Here is a 25,122-nt window from a genome sequence, read left to right on the forward strand (position 1 = left end):
AGATGTCAAAACAGTCGAAATGGGTATTTGATAGCACCTTTGCGAGTCTTTAGCATATGAAGATTCTTGCAGTCATTGGTTTCACCATGCAGATTAATTCAGAGATTAAACTGAAAGCCTAAGCCACTCACATTGATTGATACATGATTTAAGAACAGATGATCCAATTCACAGCAGAACATCAATTTCCATTTTACATATCTTACCAATCTCCAAGGATTTTGACAGAAATAGGCCGTATGGGATTGATCCACAGTATCCATTTCTTGGTCTAATATTTCAGTTATGCTAAAATAAATCCAAAAACCTCTGATTCCATTTTCAAAAGGTCAAATTTAGTTGTGAAAATATGTCCGTGGCCATATATCCAAAACATAAATGTAATCAGAGCATACTTAATGAAAATAAGATGAGATCAAAAGAAATTGACAAGTGTTCCAACCCCAGTCGTGCTTCTCTTGCCACATGGTTCATTTCATGGGAATCCTTAGTTATATCTGCCCCAGTTAGACTTGTTATTACCGTTACCTACAACCAGCACCAGCGAAGGCTAAATTCATGCCTTCTATGGGCCAGGGACTATGGACACAAAGAAATGAAAGTCAAGTTCCTTCTCTTCAAGGGTTGTCTGCTAAGGAGATGGATGTCCAGAGGGAAATAATGTCATTATTGATGCTTGGAACAGGGTGCTTGCCGGTGGCCAAAGCCTCCTGTGGGACAGCCACCACCTCACCTCATGTTCTCTGTTCAGGAATATATGGGCACCTTCTGTAAAATTCCTTCCAGCTGGTAATTTTGGGTTTTTGTTTTTTAATTTAGGAATGTATGGGCAGTACAAGCCCTTCAGTGGAGGAAAACACAAGAAAAACCTTACAAATCGTATGCCCAAATAAACCTTGGTTTGACAATCCACTGAAGAAATAAGCCAATCAACCAAGGGTATTTCCTTTGTACCCCTGCCAAGTCACTGTCTGCGTAACAAGCAGGGTTTTTAAAACATCCAGAAGACAGTTTCATTTCCAAACCCCATTTCTGATTCTGATTTTGTAATTCTGCCTTTTAAATGCAGACCAAGGGAAAGGATACTGTTGCAAATGAAAACCTGGGCGAAGGGCCTCCACCACCACTACATGCCATTCAAGTAAAGTCAAAGCAGTTTTCAACCTGCAGGATTACATTTGATTTTAAGTCCATATAATAGCTTGCCTTCCCTATTAGCCATTAATCTCGCTGGGACTTTAAAATTCTAATTATGCAATTAAACATTAAAAAAATTTAATCACATGAGCATGTTATAATTTACGGCAACCCTATCAAGCTGAAAAATCATTACCTACCTCATATTTTAGCTTACGTTGAATGGCACCATTGTGAAGCTTCTCATTATCCTGAAAAGAAAATAAAAAGCCCTCTATATTAAATTATAGTATGTTCATATAGGGAAAAGAAACTGATTTGATTAGAAATATTTATGGGACCCAAAAATTATAAAGAAACACACTTATTCAACAATGACAACCCTTTTATAGAATTAATATTCCCAAGGTAAACACGACTCTATCGCTCCATCTGCCTGAAGAGGACTAAACCATTTATTCCTAGTCCTGAAATTCTGAAAATTTTAGAATAAATATATTCTTGAATCAATCCTATTTACAAACTGTTAAGCTCCACCCAAGCAACATTTAATTCTTCTAGAACATCTCACATCTCAATTTTCTCACTGAGAAGTAGTAATGAGAGTCCACCATCATCACTACCGCACTGAAAGGCCTCGAGAACAAATGACTGTAGCCCGGGGTCGTGCAGTTCACCTTCATTGCATCTGCAGGGGTGTGGCCGTCATTGCCAGGAACGCAGTACAGGCCCTGAAGTCGCCTCTGGACTTCCTCTTCAATGTAAGCGTTGATCCTGGAACAGTGGGATGGGGGCACTTAACACTTCCATCTCGCAGGCCATCTGAGATGATTTCTCCACTATGCCCTTCTTAACAGAGAGCTTTCTCATTCTGAATATCAAACATTAACAGCTTGGGGCCTTAGATGTTTTTCTACTTTCTAAGAAATCTAGTGCCATGTGTTCACTATCTGAGTTTTCCCCAAATGACAGAACTGGACAAATAATGGCATCTTGGGGACAGAAGGGAAACTAAGTGGTTCCATCCAAATGGCTCCTGGACTTCCTCAATGGAAGAACGGCCACAGGTCAGGGGAGAACCGTAGCCTAGGCTGCTGAAGGCTCCAGGGCCCTAAGGCTCACTCTGAGACCCAGCACTTCACTCACAGATCCTCTGTTCCCTCACACAGTAAACAGTGATAACTCTCTCTCAGAAGGCAAAGCCATTTATAAGAGGATTAAAAGAAAAAAAAAAAGAAGTAGACTCAACCTCTATGAATGCTCACTATTCCAGTGGGGCAATGGCTTGCATTATTCCTGATCTGTCTTCTCTCTCCAGGTCTCTACCTTCCAAAATGCCTGGTACAGGGCCCAGACAGTGGAAGCCAGAAAGAGTTGACTCTTGAGTCAGTTGTCAGTGGAGTATCTGCTATGCCACAGAATGTATGTGAAACTGTACAAAGTACAAGCATCACCCAGGGAAGCCAGGGAGACAGAAGAATTATAGCTCCAGGTTGCAATCACTCTAGTGGCTCAGGCTGTCTAAATGGAAGGCTTACTCAGTTCTAGGTTCTCTCCCCAAGTTCTACAGACAGTGATTAAATGGATCATTTAAAATGAACTGCTTTGCATGTTTACATGTTAGCATACTAAAAAAGAAATCTGCTTTCATGTTTCTAAGCACATGCATAGTCCTATAAACATTTCTGTACTGCTGACCATGGCTAAATGATTTTCTGAATGCTAGGCAAACAGATTAATATTTAAGGTATAATAGCCCAAAAGAATGGAGTTATAGTAATAAAATGTAGTATTGGCCTCTCAGTATTGAAAAGAAAATTATGTACAGTTGAATCTGAGCCAAGGCCACTCCTGAATGAATTATTTCCTAGACCTTTACTTAAATATTAAACACAGAAGATGCAGACCTAGACTCAAAGGCCTACAGAGGCTCATGCCATTCTGAATACATTTGGATATCCAAATGCACATTGCCTGATACCCAGGGCTCTCAGGACTGCCTGATCTGAAATGTCCCCATAACATAGATGGGGTTGAAGGAAATATTCTCAGTTTCTTAGAGGCAAAGAATGATTAAGTCAGTTTATCTGAAAGCTCTAAGCCACAGAGCAATTTACAATGCCACTCACACTGAAAACCATTTTACTATATAGTAACATCAGAGATACATTTATGCTATTCATGATCATTCTGAATATACCGGCACAGTTTTCTTAACAGACCTCATCTATCTGTAATCAGTGACTTTCTTAACTGTCAGTATGAGGCCCTTCTTGGTGCGATCCAATTAACTCTACTTTGTTTTTCCCATGCTGGCCGTGCATCATTCCTTTCTGGATGAGCTGGTTTCCCTGGGCGTTTTAACTTTATCTTCTCACACCAACCACTTGCCCCAGCATTCCTTAGAGCTGGCTGGCTAGTTTCCAGGTCTGCGGTTCACTTCAAATGGTACCTCACCCCCCAGGCAGCAGAGACAAAGCACATCTCAGACCCATATTATTTGTCCCCTTTCATAGATCCTTCCAGATACAAACTAGATAATATGAAATATACACTGAGTCATGAAATCACATCAGAATGTGGGCATGACATCAGTTTAATGTCCAGTACCTGGCATCCATCAGAGAGACTGGGTGAGGCTTTTCAGCACTAGATGACAAGCTGGAAGAATCAGTCTTCACCTCCAAGGTCTCATGATTACCTTTTTGAACATCATCAACCTCACAGATCTTCTTCAACTGTTGTATTTCATGTTCTAACCTACAGAGATAGGGGGTGCATGAATTCATTCATTAACCATATTTCCTGAGCATTTGCACTGGGTGGGAAATTGTTCTAGAAACAGTGGGGATCCAGAAAAAAACACTTTTGCAAAGAGTTTTACCTTCTAGTAGAAAAGGGGCCACCTACCTTTAAGCCAAAGCATAAGGTGATAATGGGCCACAAGAGGGGTTCAGAACAAATGCTGCAGGTGTCTAAAAGTCAGAAAGAGTCCTACTAACAAGGGCAAACATATTCCCATCATGCTCCACACCAGTCCTCAGAGGCAGGTGGGCATGTTCTAAGACGGCTCCCCCTGCTTCAACAAAATGGTTGTGGACTATACATGAGGATCACACTAAATATGGTTTGACAAAGGAAATCTATGCTTTGAAGAGTTTTTAAAAGCTGCCAATCTAGGAGGACCTTCATGGTCTGAGCAGTTCTGAGTCTTGAGAGGCCAGTGGGAATTTGGGCATTTGGAGAAGATGGTGGAATGTTCTCCAGGTTCAGAAACCAGTATGAACAAAAGGGGTAAGTCACAGGAACCAGGGACCCACCCCTGGCTAAGGCAGAGGGAGTGGGAAAGGGAAGCAAAAGAGACCTAGGAAAGCAGGCTGCGTATCTAGAGATTATAATAAACCACATAGTGTAGAACCAAGCACTTATTTCCAGTGATAAATGACACATCTAATAGGAGATCAAAAGTGTGCAAAGCCATTCTCCCACTGGCCCAGGCACATTTGAATCCAAGCCATCAGGGTAGAGAGCCAAGTTTACCAGTAAACTGGCCCAGGGAACACAAGACCTAGCTAGGGACTAGAGCCTACTTACTGTATGAACTTAGGGAAGTTAATGAAATCCGGGTCTCAATATTTTCATGTCTCAAATGAGAGTCAACTAGTCTCTCCAAATTCCATCAGCTCAAAGATTCAGAGATTCTAGCTTCAATGCTGACACACCATGAAACTGCCAGTTCACTGAGGTCACCAGCAGCAATTCTGACTCTGTCCTGAGCATGAAAGTCGAGTTCTCAACCACAGAAATGTGATTTCAAGGTCACAAGGGTCAGCACTCACGGGTGCCACAGGTGGCAATGCCCAGCTTAACTCAGCCCTTATCTGTCCACTGATTATCAAGTGCTGACATAACACCAACTTGCAGATTATGCAGAGTTTTCAAAGGAGGAGGGAGAAAGTATGAAAGAGTGATATTAGGGGCCTGGTGGTGGCAATATGAACATAGGCTCAGAGATGGTAGGGAAAATGAGCTAATGTGATTTCCAATTGTTTGTAATTGAGGTGACACCTAGCAGAGTTGTTCAGACATCCTCCAGGGCTGGGGCAGTAGAACACTTCACAGAGCAAAGGGGATGGACTGGAGCCCTGAAGGCTGAATGGGATTTCTACAGCAGCCAGGGAAAAGCAGGGCACCCCAAGAAAGGTTGGCAGTGCACATGAAGAAACAGCCTGCCAGGGCTGCCACTCTATGGTCAGCGTGCAAGAGGACAGCCCGGCTAGAGCTGAGCGATGATGAGACCTGGATTTGGATGGTAGCTCTGTCACTACCTGTGTGACACTTGTCCCCAGTGGTTACATAAGCACGGAAAAGATGACAGAAATGGTCTAAATCTTGTTCATAAAGCAACCAACAGGGAAAGCCAAGTTCAGTGCACTGTCATCCAATCTACTTCCACATGAATTTAAAATTTCACCATTACAGAATTTCACAAGTGGTCAAATCTGACTCCACGGCAGGCCCTGGTGCAGCCATAAGAACCCAGGGAGATAAAAAGACACAAACCCAACACCCCCAGAGAGATGCAGGAGCATCACAGCCAGAGCTCAGAACTTGTTGGCTTAGATTGGGTCTTAGCAAAATCTGCTCCTATCAAAACACATGAAGCTAAAAGCCTCCTCTGCATGGCTTCTACAGAAACACTGACGTGAGGAAATTATGTCCATGGAAATCACAATACTGTATCTGCTGTAATTAATACTAAGTGGCCAGGGAGGGAGCTGGTTGACAAAAGGCGGAGACAGCATGCTGCAAGCTCCCTCTGTGTCTTACTGCACACTGAGGACAGGAATTGAGAGCCTGCCCTGTACCATTTTCAATTTCCTGGGGCTGGAGCTTTGTCCAGCCATTTCACTTACATAACATGCCTGCAATAATTTTCTTAAATCTTCAACCTATTTCTCTGAAGTAATAGCATTACAGTTTCTGATTGTTATTTATTGCTGTTTTGCCTGAGGATTACCAGGGAGCGAAGGTAAACAGAATGCACAGTATAAGCCAATCACTTGAAAGGAGGTTGTCCTGCCCTTTTTGAGCAAGATGATGGACGGAGGCTCAAGCCACACCTCACAGGAGGTCTTGCCTTTTCCTCAGCATCGATCCCCAACCTCTGCCAATGTCAAGCTGGGCTCCCAGAGGCCTGCAGACCGGGCTTCTCTTGCAGGTGGGAGGTTTGCTGGGAGGGGCTTTCCAACCTGGACTTCAGGTAAGCTCTCGGCTGACCAAAGAGTCTAGAGAGCTAAAGAAAACACTAGCAACTCCTATCTCATCCACCCCTTCCTGTGAGGCTGCGCGCAGCTTGGCCCAAAGATGGACTTGCCCGCCAGAGCCAGCTAGGCAGGAAGGGACTGGACCAGGGCACACGCCCCTGGTAGGACAACAGACCCACGGATGCCTACACTCCAGGAGGCCGTCAGCCTTTCTGGGAGCCTCAGCATCACATCTGCAGAGCCACCGGGGAAGCGTTCTAGAATTCACATCCATACTCATTTGAGAACTGACTGCGTGGGTCGCATGGTGACAGAACATCTGGAAGATGATATTCTTTACTAGAGGGCTAGTTCCTAGTTGTGTTTTTCATGACTCCTTGTGTCAATAACCCCCCACCGCACATCCTCCAATAGGCTGCTGAGCTCAGAGTCATCTGGAGCGCTTTGCTGGGTTGGTTGTTTATTTTTTAACACAGAAGAATCCTGGGGCATCCCCTCAAATCCTGTGAATCAGTAGGGGTAGGGAGGACCGTCTTTCAGTTCCCTGCGGGGTGTGGAAATCAGCACACACCAGGCAGTCTGGGAACAAGGGAGGCCGAGGAAAAGCTGTTCAGCCGCTGGTGAGGAAAGAGGTTCCAAGAGAGGAAAAGAGCTGAGGACAAGCTGTGGAGGAGGAAACATAGGAAAGGAGGAAGAAGGGCCAGGAAAAAGGGAACAGGAGTTGGGGGGTGTTGCAGAACAGCAGGGAGGGACACAGCAAGGCTGGGAGTGTTCTGTCCTCCCTACATATGAAATACTACAACACGCATTCTGCAGGCTGGTGGGGTAATGACAAGGGCTTTAGTCTTGTTTGTGATACTACAGGCCAAGGATTCTAAAATAAGGAACCTACAGAGAGAGAAAGGAATGTTTCAGGGTACTTGAAATAAGCATTTGCTGGTGCATTCGAGGGAAAAAAAAGGAGAAATAATTACTTTTCAAAAAGACAGTGAGAGACACACTGAGGGGCAGAGAACCTGAGATCATTTGGCACCCATGGCCTGCCAGCTTCCCTGGGGGGCGGCTCACCTCTGCTGGTCCTTCTCCAGGGCCTCCTGCTCTGCCTCCAGGCTGGCCTGGAGCCCAGCCTGCCCACTGCCATCCCCATGCAGAGTGGCCAGCTTCTGCCTCTGCTCTTGGATCTCCAGACCCAGGGTGGAACGCCTCTGCAGGGCCCAGTGCCTCCTCTCCAGCCTGGCCACAGCCCGCTCCAGCGCCTCTCTCTGCTGCTTCTCCCGTGATTCCAGAATCTCCTTCTCCTTTTTCCTCACTTTTTCTTCCTGACGTGCAACATTGGCAGCGAATTCAAAGGTGGCTTGGAGCTTCTGCAGCTGGCTGGCGTTGGCTTGGTACTGCGCGAGCTGCTCTTGCTTCTCTTCCATTTCTTTCTCCACGTGGTAAAGAGTATTATCTAAGCCAAGAGGGCCTCCCTCAAGAATTTCAAAGGCTCTCTGCTTTTCTTCTAACAGAGCTGGCAAGTGATTCTGCAGGAGGTACTGGAGCTGGCGCTCCTTATATTGCAGCCTAGACTCTGTCGGCTTTATCTTCTTCAAACCCTGAGTCATCTGGGTGAGGCTATCATCATTTCTTTCCAGCAACCTAAATTCTTCTTCATTTTCTGATTTTAGATGCTCTAGGAATTCCCGTTCTTCTTCAAGTTCTTTTTCCAGAAGGTCTTTCTGCTGAGCCAGGTCCTTCTCCAAGTTGGCTAGCTTGACCAGCTGTCTGCTCTTGAACTCGAGGAAGTGCAGCTGAGCCCTTTCCAGCTCCTCGGTGTCCTCGTCCCCCTCAGTCCCGGCCTCCTTGGCCCGCAGCAGGGCCTCCCGAATGCCCTCCAGGTCCCGCCTCTCCTCCTCCACCCGCTGTACCTCCCCTCGCTGGAGGAGCCGGATCAAATCCTGCTTCTCCCGGAGCTGCTCCTCCAGATGGGCCACGAGCGTGACCTGTTCCTTTTCTTGCTCCTCCAGTCTCTTTTTTTCCAATTCAAGCTTGGCATACTGCTCTTCTTTTTCCCTTTTGAGCTGGTCCAGTTCTCGAAATATCTGAATCTCCTCAGCCTCCTCATTGCTGTTGAGCTCCCGCAGCCGCTGGAGTTCCTCCTGGACATGGAGAAAGCTCTCTTCTTCCTGCCTCTTCTTCTGCAGCTCAATCCCCTGCTGCTCCCTCAGCCTTTCCTCCTCGAACTTTTCCTTCTCCGCAAGCAGGTCCTTCAGCTTGCTCTCGATGTGGAAGCTGCGGCGCTTGAGGCTCTCCTCCTGCTTGCGGATCTGGCGCTGGACGATTTCCGTCTCCTTGCGCTGAGTCTCCACCTCCTGCTGCATCCGCTCCAGCTCTGCCTTATCTGATTTTTGCTTTTCCTCCATTTCTTCTATGAGTTTCCTGAAATCAAAATGTTGACTCATCATTTTCTGATGACTATGTCCAAAAGTGGCTCTAACTTGTCCCTGCTACAATGTTCTAGTGAACACACAACATAAAAGCAAACCCTTCATTACAATAAAAGAGAAGCCACTTTCCTTTTAATTTCCAGCAGCATGCTGTTTAATTTTTCTTACTCTCTAACTGTCCAATATATTTGCCTGATCTCCTGAAGTACCCTCTGATATCATTTATTTGCACAGTCTATAAGCATAATGTGTTATGCATGATATAATTTTAAAAGCCCCCTGAGCTCAAAGAGAAAGATCCATGCCCAATTTAAATTTAAATGTGAATAATTTTATTCAGCCTAATGGCTAAAACTCAACAGAAATTCAGTTACAAACTGACATTAAATAAAGATGCTTATGCTGTCCTCAACTCACTGGGGTCAAATATCAAAGTCAAGATAATTGACAATATATCATTCCAGCTCAAATAACTACATGGTGTTCAGCATTTAATCACTAGTTTAGGACAAATGATAATCAATAAATGGCCCAAAATATTAGTTTATTAATGGATAACATTGAAAATAATGGGAGTCTCTAACAAAATGCTTAAATGCATAATTTTGGAGGTTACATGTCATGTTTTGTCTTAGAGAACAATCCCTTCCAGGGGCTAAACCAGTGTTTTGAGGTTGGAATGTCCTCCAAAACAAGAACATGGGTTATGTAACTGTATCTGTATATATAATCTCCATATCCTGACCACCAAAGATCTAGTCATAGATGCTGCAAACTAAACAAATTAATCTGTAACATCTAAATTTCAGATTCTAGAAAAGAAACAGCCAGTTCATAGATTTTTCTATTGTCTTAGCTTCTACTCCCGTATCTATTCTTGGTGTATTTCTTGGCTTGTTAAATAGGGCAGGAAAAAAAAAAAGAAAACAGAGTTTTATCAAAGAATTATATTCAGAACATATAAAAAATACTCTCTAAGTAAATTAAACACACACACACACACCCCACAAGAAAAGTGAGCGAAGGATAAGAAGAGAATTACAGAAGGAAAAATACAAATGGCCAAACAACATAAAGAGAGATGTTTAAAAGGGGGAGAGGCATCAGGGTGCCTAACCGGTTTTCTTTGTTTCACTGGATATGGCTGGTAATTGTAGGTCTGCTTTGGTTATGTAGCTGTATTCCTATTATGTTAATGTGTGCACGCAATTTAATTAGTAGTTTAAAACCTATACATGCTTATATTACACTACAAGAAGATATGTCAAAGAAATAATCAATCTTCCCATGTTTTCTTCCATCTGCTACTTCTATAGCTTTTCTTCTTCCTTCCTAATTACAACCCTTAAGTAGAATTCATGCCTCATATCAAAATTACTGAGTATCATAATTCTTCCAAGTGTTAAAGATACCTCAAGACAAATACTGGGCATAGAAGCCACAGGGCATAAATCTGCAAAGAAGTAAAAAGCTAACCTTTTCAAACAATATTGCTTCTCTCTCACTTACCAACTTTACATTTCCCTGTATGGCTCCGGAAGATGGCTGGTTAGCCAGAGACGGGTAAGATTCCTCAAGGGAGGAACAACCTAAGACAGGCACAGTTGCAGGGGGGCCATCAGGTGAGAAATTGGGGATCAACAGAGGTAAGGCTTAGAACCTCACCCTCCCTGTTTTGAGAGAAATCTTCTGCATTCGTGGATGTTTTGTTTTCCTTGTCTAGCTCGGATTAATACTTAGTCTATAGGCACACACCTGATCATCTACATTTGCCCTCTTACAGCACTAAACTATGTTTTCTACCTTTATCTTGCATCTACCTACCACTGCAGCATTTTATTAAAAATAATAATAAGGGAGAAATGTGGGATTCACATATAAATCAAGTATAAAAATCAAACGAATAATCATATTTTACCTGATTGTTTATAGTTCATGATGCGTGATCAGAACCGAAAGTTCCTGTGATATGACTGCCCTTGCACTGTTCACCATGTAAGAACTTCATCACTATGTAAGAACTTGTTCACCATGTAAGAACTTGTTTGTTATGCTTTAGAAGATTGGAGACTGTTGAGAATTAGGCTTGGAGTTGATTAATGATTGTGCATTGAGTCCCCCATACAGAATTTTATTGTTGTTATCAACCATCTGATCAATAAATTTGAGAGATCTCCTCTCAAAAAAAAAAAGGGGGAGAGGCATAAGGAAGGGGAACTGTCATTCTTTTGGATTTTTTGAAACTCATGGGATATTATTATGGAAGATATACTTTCAAGTGAAATTTAAACAAGTATATATTTGGTGTATTATATTTAATGAATGCATTAAATTGGCCTACTGACACTACTCCCCTCTTCTCACAAGTATTTGAAGATGAACTTTTAAAACATTCAAACATGAAGTAAAACTAACCAGCCAAAGAGAAAGGCCCTACAGTCATTAGGTAAGTAAACAACAGCCAGAGAGCAGAGGGAAGAATTGAGGGACACAGATGAAATCAATCTAGGATATTAACACAAGAATCCAGACTACAGTGGTATTAAAACTTGTAACCCATGTGGCTTACCTTTTACTTTCTAATTTCTCAAGTTCTTCACGCTGTTGCCGCTCAAATTCAAGTCTTAATAAAATCAAATGAAAATGAGTCAATTCTCTGAAAGAATTTTCTGCTTCTAAATCTCAGTATATAGTTACATATTACAATGAATATCAATATTTCTAGTAATATTTTCAATTACTATGGATTAGCAAGTTTAAAATGTATTCTTTGTCTATGACTATGATTAGAAATCAGACATACTTTTGGATGCTTGAATTCAGGCTGTAAAAACATATTTTACTTGAAGGAAAACAGACAAAATAGCAATGTGTTGAAAAAGCATAGTTACAGGAGACTTCTAACTGATAAGCATGCCTACACCATGCAGCTTAGTCACTGATGAGCATATAAAAATGGAGAATCTCTACCTTAGACAGATGGGTCCTTTTATAGGGAAAAGACTGCCAGGGAGGTAGAGAGAAAGAGCAAACACATCAATTAAGAAAGTAACTCGGGGAAAACATTAGGAGAAAGCAGTAGGTACATAAAAGCCAATAGCCATGCACAAATCAAAACTTTTTAAAAAATAAATAGATTTCCCAACAATTTCTTGAAGCAAACACTCCAAAGACTTAACTCTGTTACATTATGCACACTTCCCAAGATAATTATATCACCAATAATAAGAACAAACAGTAGTCAAGTTCATATTTTTACTACTTTCTAGTTAGTTTCACTACAGGTAGGTTTATCCAGACCCTCCTGTAATTAGTAGTTATATGACACAGGAGTTATTCGGGCATATACAGATCATGAACAGATTTATAACAGTGGTAGCAAAATGAAGAGCGCTAGGACATGGGAAATTTTAGAACAATTCATTAACATACTGACAACAAAACTTGATTTTTTTCCTCAAATATGAGATTTAATTACTGCAAAATTACTCTATTCCTATTAAATAGCATGAATTCTTGAACTTACACATTTTCCTTTGTGGTAGATGGCAGATGCAGTTAAGAAACTGAACTATGGAAAATTCATCATGAATTGTTTTCCTTGGATAATATGCAATTCTAGATGGGTAACTGTTACCTTTACAATCAGCTAAGTAGTAATTTCAAGCAGATATGTTACAAATTTAATTTGGGCTAATATGAGAGTAAGATGTGTGCTGGCTTTTATAAATAGAACCAGGTGCTTTACTGACTGATTTACACTTGTTAGCTTATTTTGTCTTCCCAGTAAATCCTTAGGATAGCCAACAGTATCTCCACTTTACGGGTGAGGAACCCAAAGCTTGGATACATGAATTTGTTAAAGGTCATAATTATTAGATGTGGTTGAGCCAGGATTGGAACCCATAACATCCTCAATTACACCCTTCCAAAATGTCCTCAATTAATTTGTTTTATGAGCAATGCTCAAATTTGTGATATACAGTAGAAGTATTAAGCCCTTCATTCAAACTTGTCATTCAGAGTTTATTTATCCTCCTACCAAATGAAAATAACCTGTTGACTACAGGCATTACCATCCATGAGAAATAAATCACATAAATATACATCAAAGATATTTGCCAACACATACATCATTACATTAAGTAGGTATAGGACTTCATTAAAGTTCACATATAGTCGTTCTCTTCTATAAAACAATAAACAGAACCTTGGGAGTGATTCCTAGTAGATATTTTTAGACCTTGGTACAGTTAATCTTTCTAAATATGTTCACATAGTCAAAAAGAATCACTGGATAAGACACTTTCAAAACGAGAATTTCCCTAAAAGACCTTTGTCTCTATTTTTATTTTCTATGAATGATAGCTCAATGTGACCATCAAAGGAGACACTGCTCTGATGTCACAGTGCATGGTCATAAGCCAAATGCTACTCAGAGAGCTGGGAGACCCAGATTCAGATGAAAATTTATCACCTGAGGACTGTTTGCAGCACGTAGGCACTGGGCTGGGCACTCAGCATGCAATAGCCTCTCTTTGTTCTCCCAGCCCTAGCAGGCTGAAGCATTTCTCATCCCTATTCTGCAGAACAGGAAACTTAGGCTTGGAGCAGGTGAGTAGCAGAGGGAGGATCTGCATTCAAATTTGCACTAAAATCTGTGCTGCCAGCCGCTACAATCGGTGCTAAGGAGCTTGTGGTCTCAAGTCATAAAATGTCAGTTTTAATATCATTCTTATTGTGACACTTTCAGCACCTACTTTTTCAACTGAGCACAGTGTCAGGTACTACACTAGGCACAGGTGATACCACAGTCTGCAAGGGGGACATGGTCCCTACCCCATCGATCTAACAGTCAGTATGTGACAGTTAACACATGGGGTGCACCAGTGAGTCACCGGCCAGGACTGAGGAAGGATAGTGTTATACAGGGTAGGATACTGATCACAGAATTTTGTAGTAACTAGAATTAAGGCAAGCTTCCTGAAAAAAACTGTATGTAGGTTGTGCCATTATCCCTCATGCATGATATAGAAATGCCAAAGAAATTCGATAAAATCAGACCTTGGATTGCTAGTGGAGAAGTGGCAAGACATGAGCTCAACAGGACAAGATAAGCCAGAGATGGTAAGTTCTATTAAGGACTCTGAACTTGATCCTAAGATGGTGGCAAAAAGTATGTGTCTTGGCACAGTGCTGTGGAGAGCAGATGAATGGGAGCAAAGTGAGAAGCCAAGGAACAGATACAGGCACTGCTGCAGGAGAGGTAGTCAGACGGTTGCAGCAGGGATGATCACAGTGAAGAAAGGAGGATGTCTTCTGATATACAGGAGGTTGAACTGACAAAATTGAAAACTGGATGAATTTTATTAGGAGATGTGATGAGAAAGGAAGAGTCAAAAGTGACCCACGGGTTCTGGTTAGATTACATAGGAGGTGGGGGGGCAGAACTTGATTGCCAACAGGCTCAGCCAAGAGGTCAGCAGGTCCGAATGCAAATTCTAGTGGTTGTGAGACTGCATATGAGTTACTGAACCTTGGATGCTTAATTTTCATAGAAATTTAAGAAAATAACAAGTCTTACCTCAAAGGATCATAGTCAAGATCAAATGAACTAAAATACATGCAAAATACCTGTGAAGCACCTGCACAAATTAGGTGCTCCAGTGCTATGTCTCATTGTTGGAATCCACTGAGAAGGCAGAGCACTGACAATGGAGCCAGATGGGGGCGAGGTGCAAACAGTGGTCATCGTAATAGTGTCAGTGCTCACGGCGGTGAAGGCGAGGGAAGTGGTTAACATTCACTGAAGAGTCATTCTATACCTGGTTCTGAGTACTCTGCAGTAACTCTCTCAATAGTCCTGTTCTGGAAGTACCAGCACTACCCCATTTTACACGAGAAATGGCCATATCACTCAGAAATGGCAGAACCAATCTTGACTCTAGAACCCACAATTTTAATCCCTTCTCTTTAATGCCTTCAAGAAAAAGTAAGCTCAATTTTACACACATTGAATCCAGTGATTCCAGAGATGGAAATTGAGATGTCCAGCAGGCAGCGACAGACAAAGATCTGGCCTCAGGCCCTTGTTAAGGATGGAGACATAGAACTGGGATTCACGAGCACCTGGCCAGGAACCACATCCACAAAAGTGGATAAGGCTCCCGGGGACACAGGTGTGGGATGAGATTAAGAAAGTTAGTGCAAAGTCTGGAAGGCTATGGACACTGCAGAGACTGACAGAGAAGGATGGGCCCTCAAATGAGGCTAGTGGTGAGCAGATAAAAACACAGATAAAGGATCAGGGAAGGGCAGGCATAGGAAAAAAGAGAGAAGGGGCATTTCAAGAAAGAACGTATGTGAAGGTAGAGCCCAGGGAGAACTCACTGAACTTAGCAACATGGAGGTCAGTGATGACCTTGGAGTGACCTTTGTTGGGCTGGGGTCAGACTGCAGTGGGGTGAGGAGTGAATGGGAGGAGAGTGGAGGCTGAATGATGATGCAGTAGAGTTTTCTCAGTAATTTCAGTCATGAAGGGGAGGTGGTAGTTAGGAGGATGGGTGCTCATTTTAATAGCTGGATAAGACTTGTGCATATTTAAATCCACATATAAACAAACTAGAAGATAGAGGACGTAAAAAAATTGCGGAGAGTCTAGCAATATCTAATGTTCAGAGGACCCTGAGCCAGAGAAGGGAAGATAGAACAATGACAAAGAACAAGGGCTCTGGAATTGGTCTAGCCCAGATCAAATCCTTCTCCTCATTTGACCGTGGGACAATCTCTCACCCTAAACCTCAGTTTCCTCATCTGAACTAGACCAAAAAATAATCCTAGTCCTTATTGGGCAGAAAAATCCACAGAGAGTACACAGTGAGCACATAGCAGTTAATGGATATAAGCTATGAATCCTATAGGATTCACAGTACAGGCACGGAAGTTCTCCTGAGAGGGCAAAAGGGCAGTTCAGCCATTGGGACCAGAAGGAAGCAGGAGAGACTGGACATGAAGCAGACATGGATTTGATGGTGGTGCTCTCTTAGGACTTGTGTGTTCCCTGTGAGCAAGGTCCTCGGCTCAGAGTGAGGAGGACAAGTGTGGGGCTGAGGCATACAGCATGGAAACTACCAGTAAGAGGGGAAGGGGCAGCAGGCGAGGGGACTGATCAGGACAATAAGCAGAAAGGGCATCCATCAAGCTTGAAGATCATCGCCTTGCAGAGGCACCAATGACTGTGCTCATACGGCTTTCTCTCGTAGTACTTTGCTGAGGGCCCATGGGTAGGCTCGGGGCAGTGACACAGTTCATTGGCTAAAGGCGGAACTCTAGCAAGTGGGAGAAGCAAAGGATCATCTGGGGATTTGGGAAGAGCATGGCTCAAGTGTGGGGATGAGGACTTGACTGGACAGAGAAGTAAGTGGAGAAGAGACAGGCTTTCAGGTCAATGTAAGAAACCAAAGAAGTTTCCAGGCTGAAGTAAGTATGACTGAAGTAACTAGATGGGAGGATGAGTTATCCACACGGACTCACCCAAGATGAAGCAGGACTTAGAAATTCTAAGCTTAGAAGTGAGCTTAGAAGGAAATTCCTGGAAGGCAAGTAGATGATGGATGAGAGGCCACATGGGAAGGGACCAGAAGTGCTCTATGGGGTACAGGGAAGGGGTCTGAGGGCAGCTCCAGGCTGATGAACTCACTGGTTCCTGCTTGGGAGCAGACCCCTGCAGAGCCTCTGGTTGGCACAGGGGAGGGAAAGTCTGTGGTTCAGTGGCAGCTGTGAAGCCCCGATGTACAAGGCCTCAGCCCTTATCAGCCTGAAGAGCTGCCCCTATTGGAATGCACAGTTCTCAGTCAAAAGATCATTTTAATTCTTAGTGAAGAACTATTTACTTCATTTCTGTGACCTGGTTCTAAAATAGGAAAAAAGTTTGATTGCTTTCTACTGTCTTTGATAAATAATGACTACAATTTCCTCAAAACTAAAATACAACAAAACAAAAACAAAAAACATAAAGATGCTCCATCTTAAAGTCCCAAACAGTCTGAGGAGAGAGTCATAATCACAAAGTCACAAACTATATTTTAAATATGAGGTGCTATCAGCCATGACTGGTAGTGTTACAACTTCTGTTAAATACATTACATATTTACTAATCATACTTTAAAATGCACATCTTTCCTTAATCATAATTATTTCAAATAGCAAACTCAATAGATTATAAAATATACATGTGACTGTGTTAATATCAAGGAAAGAATATCAACTATAATTATATTTTAATGTGGCTTTATTTTAAATAAGCCTGTCTTACTTGGAATTATCTTGGCCCCAAATGCAAATTTCCTAAATGTTACAATTTAAAGAAAAACCACAAAAGGATGTCATTTTTGCAGCTGTTTTTAGCATTTGGAAATACATATACTGTGTTAGGTCCAACAAAAGCACAGCATACAATTTATTTGTATGAGAAACAGCCCTTTTTATGGCATTAAAAGATATTTAGCATTTTTAGGTATAATTATACATATTGCAAATTAGATTCTCTTTATCAGCAATGAAACAGCAAGGGGGTGGGAATCTCTCAGTTCACACCATTACATTGAAAGTGAGACTGTGATTATCAGAAAAAGAAAGAAAAAAATTTAAATGAACTGAAAGCATAAATATTCGAGCCCTTGTGTTGTCCCAGTGGTGATTAGTTTTGTACCTCTGAGGTCATTTTACTTTACAAAAGGAGGAAAATGGCAACTCAAGTCCAGCTAACAGCTTTTGGGGCAGGGTGGCGGGGGAGAGGGGTAAAGACAGAGGGGAATGGAAGCTGAGCTCTAGACCATAATACAACTAGAAGGGAGCTCTCACCCAATAATGAGCTGAGCTGAAGGTGAGGCAACCCCCCATGTGGATATTTTCAGTAGGCGTGCGAACAGAGAGAGAAGGGACAAATTCTTGGTCAATGAGTGGTTCTGGATTTTTCCTACATGACTTTCAGTCTATAATCAAAGACAAGGAGGACTCCAGGCATGTGCGATCCGTGAAGACACACAGAGCCCTGTGCTCGCTTGATGCTCTTCTTGTCATCACCTTGAAATTCTTGATGTTTGAACAAGAGGCCCCCATTTGCATCATGCACTGAGCCCTGCAAATTATATAGCTGGTTCTGATCCAGTATGTGCCGGTTTTGAAAGGACTCCCTCCCAGCCCACTGCCTGGAATGTATGGTGGTATTCCTAGGTACAGATTCTGGTAAGGGAGAAATGGGAAGGAGCTAGAAAAGACTAGAACTCAGTGAAGATGGTCCGCCTTTCCCTAATCCTTCACAAGGGACTAGATTTTGGTTGTATGGATTCTATAATGGTTAGACAAGAATGGATGAACTTCTCACAACACCACTGCCCTCAGGAACTTCCAGTCAGTCCCCAACCACCTGACCAGCGAGCAAATCCCAAGGAGACTGAGGATCATAAAGATCAAAGAGGAAGTTTGGACTGGGCTGCTTACATTTGGTGCAGGTGCAATTCAATCATCTCCCCAACCTTGAGAACCCTAACATTCTAGATGTTCTTTACAGGCTGAGCAGAAGCCAGATACTACCCAAACAGGCAAAGGAAAAGTCATAAAAGAAAAAGCTGTGCATTCACCCCACTCCCACTCTTCATGGAAAGGCCTTGCGGTCTTTCCCTTGCATATCACCTCTCCTGTCAGCTGGCATTAGAAAGCTAAGAGCTGCTTTGTGCAGACAGCTGGAGTTGCTACACCACTCTATCCTGGCTCTCTTTTCTTCCCTCTCAATCACTGTGCAACATGTCAAGTCATCCTACATGCAACAGGAATTCAAGGAGTGTACAGAGGTCTCATGATACAATCTAATCGAGGAGGTTGTGAAAAAAATCCTTTATAGGTAAGAGTCAGAATATATAACATCTATACCACTAGTATCGGGATGGTTTGCTAGTGAACTTAAAAATCCCTAGTCTGGAAGGCACTCACTAAAGACCTTCCAGGAGCCAGTCTTAAGCCTTTTGTATTACAAATGTAAAGAGCTCAAAGGAACAAAGATTGCTTTAAAAAAAAAAAAAAAGTAAAATTTGATACCGTAAACATTTTAAGTGGGTTTCTCACCGGCCTATTTCTCTAATAAAAGCAGTCAGGATCACATGTTAAACCCAGGAGACCTATCTGATCAAGTCATAAGGTCATAGGCAGTTAGAAATATATGGAGACTCAAGAGATGATACATTAACTTGGCACACACACCCTTAGCCTGCTCTCCACTTCCCTATTTTACAGGCCAGGAGACCAAGGTCCAGAGAGCATTAGAGAGAGGTCCAAGGTGACCTCCTCTTTATGGGGGCCAAGAGTGAAGTCCACCTTTTCCTACTCCTCCTTCATTCTCACTTCAGCTTTGGAATTCCATTTCACCTCCTCAAACTTTTACCCCAGAAACAGCCTCTGTTAAAATGACTCAGTGTTCCAAAGATGCATAGTGCACCACAGGAAATTTTCCTGCAGCTTTATTCAGCCAGGCATGCCACATAGCCAACAAACCTTTATTAAGTACCTACTATGTACAAGGCAGTGTCTTAGACTATGAGGGGGAATACAGCATGGATAAAGGGACCTTGGTCTTAGAAGTGAATTTTAAGTGAAATAAAATATGCATGTATGTCAACCACATAAAATATGATGAGCCCAATGAGAAAATTCCATTTTTAACAGGTGATAGGATGGAAGGAGAGCACCTACAGCTGCGGGGATGGGAGGAGGCCTCACAGAGGAACTGCGGTCTGGGCTGGACCCTGACAGATGGACGGAACAACATCAGGCTTAGTGTGGTGACTGGGGGAAAATCTTATGGATAAAAAACAGGAGAAGGAAAACAAAGGAAGCAGTTAAGAGCCTTGTTTGTCTATTGCTTAGAATAACTAAGGGGAAGTGATGAGAAATAAAACACAGAAGTTGGACAGTGGGCAGAATGTCAAAGGCTAAGCTGACACTCTCGGGAGCAACCCCTTTCCACTGCTCTGTGTAGTCCTTGCACCAGGAACTGTACACCAGGTAGAGGAATGAGTGGCTCAAGTATCCAGTAATTCCTTTCTCCACATGCCATCCATGTGCCAGGCAGTGTCCTAGGCACTAGATTTAGCAGAAGGGACCAAGAGTCTGCCATCATAAACCTCCCCTTCTAATGATGGGGACAGCTAACTATCAATGAATTGGTTACATGGTAAGTGCTATGAAAAAGAATGAAGCCAGGAGAGAGTGTGGAGAGAGAAGACATTCAGGAGAGAGCTGAATGGAGTGACCGTAAGGATGCATCTGGTGCCAACATGAGGGAGAAGCCAGGCCAATGACCAGGAGACGTGTGTGTGGCATGGTGGGAGCTGAGCAAGACCAGCATGACGACAGCAGATGGACCCAGGGCAGAGTGATGGTTTGAGAGTAATCATGGCACAAGAGTGAGCCAAGGCCAAGATCACCCAGAGCCCTACAGGTCAGAGGGCAGAGAGACCCATCCACCAGGCTCCTTGAGGACGGAGACCCACCCTAGTCAACTGTGTATCCTGAGAGCCTTCTGCACAGCACAGGTGCTCAACTAATGGCTGCTATGGGTAGTGCTCTGCAGTTGGTGACGGTGTTTCAGGAGGAGACAGCTTGTGCAAACCTGGAAGCAAGAACAGGAATGTACAACTGGCCTTGACTGAATAGGCAATGCACTCGAACCAAATGAGTGAATTACAGAGAGCTCATGGCATGTAATCAAGTTAATACACATGTAACATCAATTACACAGGGGCACAGAACACCTGGGCGAGGAAATGGTGTCCACGATGCAGAGCTCTCACTGCCTTAAGAAATGATGTTTGATGCTTCCTGTTGGGAGCCGGGGCTATGTCCCTTCCCCCACGTCTGAACGCAGCATGGGAAAGCACAAGCTTGAGAGCAACTGGTGCAGTCCTTGGAAGTTATCTGCTCACAAAAACATATCTTGTCCTTGAAGATGAGCCAAGACTCCTCACTCTGAAAATAGGGAGACCTTGAGGATGTGTGAAAACACCTCCCCCGCCCCCAAAACGGCGAACTCCCCGCTTCTCTTCCGGGTCCTCCGTCCCCGTCAGCGCCAACCAAGACCCAATCACCCTTCTACACCTCCCTGCCGGCGCCACCTAAGGTCCAATTATCTCCTGACCCACCCCTTACTTGCTACTTGTATAAATTGAGCCTGTAAACAATAAACTGTGCCAGCTTGATCAGACATCCTGTCTTGCTGGTCGTTCTTCGTGTCCCTTGCTTGTTTCATTTCTGCAGGCGTCTCCGGCTACGCCCCACGTTCGTCACGCGGGTCGGGACAGCTTCCCACCCTCTCAAGATGAAAGTAATTAGCTCCAGCAAATGTAGAAAATACAAGTAAGATACAGATAAGCCCCTCCCCGTGCAGGTGTACAGCCTTCTGTCTTCCCAGCCACACATATGCACATGAGGAGAGCCTACAACAGAAAGTACTCTGTAACCTTTCCCCTTAGTACAGACGTTGGACAAATCCCCAAATCATTAACTGTTATTCTACAACATGGCTTAATATCATGCAATTCTGTAACACAGATGCATGATGATTTACATAAGTGACCTCATACTGCTGAGAATGCACATGGTAGGTGATTCTGACAAAAATGGTGTGGTGGGTTTTACACCAGGGAGCCCAAGAAGAAGTTAGTTTAAGAAAAGAAAGCTGTACATATGGGCAGAAAGGAAAGTGAGCAGAGAGGGGAGGTTTGAAGACACAAAAAAGATTTAAAATGCACCACAGCTCCTCTGCCTTGACAACACATCGCTGAAGTGAAGAGCGTTAGCTTTACAATTCTGCTGCACACATTTGTACTCCTCTGATATGGCGCCTGAAAGACAAAAGTGCTCACACGCCTCGCCAGGCAATGCCTGAACTGTGCGCCTCGCCGGGGCCCCGCCTGAGAGAGGCCTCGGGTGCCTTCTGCCACTCGGCTGGTAGCACTTTAAAGCGTGCTACCACTCCCCATTGTCATGCCTCTTCCTTTCCTTGTTTCTTTCTCTGACATCTCTCTTCGTTCCTCCCCTTGTGCTTTAATGTATAAGCAGCTGCCATCAAATAATAAATTTGGGGGCTTGTAGATTAAGCTGACAAAATAACAAAGTGAGAAAGATTTATATAAGTAGATTAACTGTCACATAATCAACAATTTATGAAGAAAAAAAGAAAGTGATCCAAAAGTCTTTAATGATTAAGCAAGAGTTACATTATGGTATTAACACAGAAAGAAGGCTGTTCAAGGGCCTGGGGAAGAGTTCACAATAAAATGTGAAAAGAAAAAGTAGATCCAGAACTGTATCTACTGTAAACTCAATTTTGTTTTTCTAAAAATACTCTTTATAATGCATAATTACAGTACCTCATATACAATTAAATATATATCCTGTAAAATATAAGTAAATACTACAAATATGAAACAATCATTATTTCTTGGTGGAAGGACTATGAATGCTCATGATTACTTTATTCATATCTGAATGTTTTATTTTTTTGTAATAAGCATTTCCACCAGTAATGAGACAAAACGACCTGTTGTAAGATTTTTCTTAATATACTGTGATTATAGAAACTGTTTTCCTTCCTTTCAGCTTCTACAAATCTCTGGCTCATTTCCATTTATTTCCAACAATGATGATAAACCTTAGCACATCATAAGATACAGGGGTTGCTGATGGTGACTAAACATCTTATGTCACCGATGTGGGACACACCCATTCAAGGTGAGAATCATGGTCTGTGATAGAAGGGGAGGGAAGTAAGTGCCTCACCAGGGCACAGTTCACACACATTCAATCAACACTTGTTTCTCCAACAACTACTTGGAAGTGGAGGCATACAGTATTAAGATAATCAGATCCTTTCACTTACCACTAAATATACAAAGAGTTGTATCAATAGACACAATTACCAATGCTTTAAAGTGCTACCAAGGAAAAATAAAAGATGGCTGTGAGTGAACAGCCTAGGAGATGAAATGTGTATTGGAATTGGTAGGGCCCCTATACAGAAGTGACATTTAAATGGAGATCTTAGAGATTATGTAGGATGTAGCCCTGTGAAGAGCAGGTGGACCCCTAGACGGTGTTTCAGGAGGAGACAGCTTGTGCAAACCTGGAAGCAAGAACAGGGATGTACAACTGGCCTTGACTGAATCGGCAATGCACTCTAACCAAATGAGTGAATTACAGAGAGCTCATGGCATGTAATCAAGTTAATACACATGTAACATCAAAGGAAAATCAAGCTGTCATGTAGGACTAAGAAGAAATCTACTATCTTCCACCCTTGCTCATAAGTACCATTCATCATTTCACCAGGGAGTCTCATTTCCACATCTGACCTCTACAATTCAGCCTTAGATTGTGCAATTATGAAAGAAGGGAAGCTTGGACACAGCCCACTCCTCAGACAATGCAAATCTCAAGTAGCAGAATAAAGACAGATTGTTCTTTGATTTCTATAGCTCATGTTTCTGCCTACTTGGAAAACAGAAAACACAGGGACCACAAGCATCAATTAAAGTGGCTCACAGTGGAATAAAAGTCAAGGACAAAAGAAAAAAGCAAAGTTAGTAATTAACACTCATCTCTGTTAATGGAAAGAAACAGCCCACTTCTTTCAGTTGCTTTCCTTGCAAGTTCCCCAGGACTGTGTATCTTAACAAGCTGTTTAAGGTGCTGTACAGAAACTGCAAGTTAGTAAATGGTCCATAAAAAAGCAAGACAATGGAGACCAAGAATCCGAGAGGAGATCAGCCTTGCAGCAAAGCAAACTTCTGAAAAAATGGTTAAGTCCTACTAAAATAAACCAGCAAAGACAAACACAGTAAATAACTATCACTTAAAACATAGGTGAACTACCAAATCACCAGCAACATAACATGTATAAAACTTTCATATTCAAGGTCAGCAAGAAAAAAAAGGATAAAACAATTAGAAAGCAAGAGAAAAGAAGAGAGAATAGTGGAGCTAGCAGGCACTGTACTCACAGGAGATGTGAATTTTCTCCAAGGACATGCAGTGGAGACCATGACCTTACCACAGGCACAAACCCTATCAAGAGTATCTCTAGCTATGCCCAGATTCTGTTTCTGAAGCTCCTTCTACCTCGGTATGAATTAAGGGGGAAGGGAAATCCACTTAGTTCATATTTACTAGACGTCTACTAAGCTCCAGGTACTATGATAGGCACTGAGTGAACAACAGACTAGATTCTGTGCCTGTTTTCTGGAAGCTTACAGTCACCTACAGGGAAGCTAAGGCTCAACACAATGAAGGATGTAACCCTGTCATTGCCGTCTTTTTACTTTACATACATACTGGGATGTGTTTATCCCTTCAGGGGAAGGGAGGCAGGGAGGAAGAAAGCAGAAGGAATGGGGAAGGAGAACATAAGGAAGAAACAGGGAAGGGTTGGGAGACAGCATGGAAAATGAAATTACTTTTTCACATAACTGTTGTCAGCTGGTGAGAAGTCCTCACTATTACTTTGGTGCCTTTGGCTTTTTGTGACTAAATCCTAGAACTCTTCATTTGGACTAGTTTCTTCCAGCTTCACATTCTGAAATTCCATCCCTGCTCTTAACCTGAAAGGACCAGGAAGGCTGGAGCTAACTGCATGCAGCATTGTGGCACAGCATGTAGCTCGGCACAGGATAAATTAGGTGCTTCATGAATTCTTGGTGATGATCAGGATGCCCAGGAAATACTTCTAGAGAGAGCCATTGTTAGCAGGATTCCCTGGACTCCAGTGCCTGTGAACTTAATAGCTTGGAGCTGCATCCAGGAGAGTGTACCTATACAGTCTACATGTCCGAAGGATTCCCTTCCATTCTGCAAGCAAATGGAAACTAATATGGTTTCATAAGAAATGGTGGTGATATGTACAATCATTGCCTATAAAACCATTTGTGAACATGTACTAAAAAACCTTAAAACTAACAAAACAAATCCTACCATTTGCAACAACATGGATGGAGCTAGAGGGTATTATGCTCAGTGAAATAAGCCAGGTGGAGAAAGACAAGTATCAAATGATTTCACTCATCTGTGGGGTAAAAGAACAAAGAAAAACTGAAGGAACAAAACAGCAGCAGACTCACAGACCCCAAGAATGGACTAACAGTTACGAAAGGGAAAGTGATTGCAGAGGATGGGTGGGAAGGGAGGGATAAGGGGGAAAAAGGGGCATTACAATTAGCACATATAATGTGGGTTGGGGGCGGGGC

The 25,122-nt window shown here is 42.7% G+C and overlaps 1 protein-coding gene across 17 annotated transcripts in view; it reads right to left on the reverse strand.

Annotated features, from left to right (window-relative positions):
* The window catches only part of KIF16B (kinesin family member 16B), a 367,948-nt gene that overhangs the window by 140,362 nt on the left and 202,464 nt on the right, over positions 1 to 25,122 (reverse strand). For 13 of the 17 annotated variants that reach the window (XR_005062399.2, XR_012131532.1, XR_005062401.2 and 10 more), the window contains exons 18-23: positions 11,801 to 11,833; positions 11,400 to 11,453; positions 7,473 to 8,822; positions 3,748 to 3,897; positions 1,815 to 1,911; positions 1,338 to 1,388 (exon numbers count right to left, since the gene is read on the reverse strand). Coding sequence is in view for 10 of the 17 variants with exons in the window: in XM_037022423.2 (XP_036878318.1) it covers positions 1,338 to 1,388; positions 1,815 to 1,911; positions 3,748 to 3,897; positions 7,473 to 8,822; positions 11,400 to 11,453; positions 11,801 to 11,833 (1,735 nt within the window). In the remaining 7 variants the exon portion in view is untranslated. Of the gene's footprint in view, positions 1 to 11; positions 1,165 to 1,337; positions 1,389 to 1,814; positions 1,912 to 3,747; positions 3,898 to 7,472; positions 8,823 to 11,399; positions 11,454 to 11,800; positions 11,834 to 25,122 lie in introns of those variants that run through there. The other 4 variants (XM_037022420.2, XM_037022418.2, XR_012131533.1 and 1 more) reach the window with 3 other exon arrangements.

This window comes from Manis javanica, chromosome 5 (genome assembly GCF_040802235.1).
Source record: "Manis javanica isolate MJ-LG chromosome 5, MJ_LKY, whole genome shotgun sequence".
Taxonomy (NCBI): domain Eukaryota; kingdom Metazoa; phylum Chordata; class Mammalia; order Pholidota; family Manidae; genus Manis; species Manis javanica.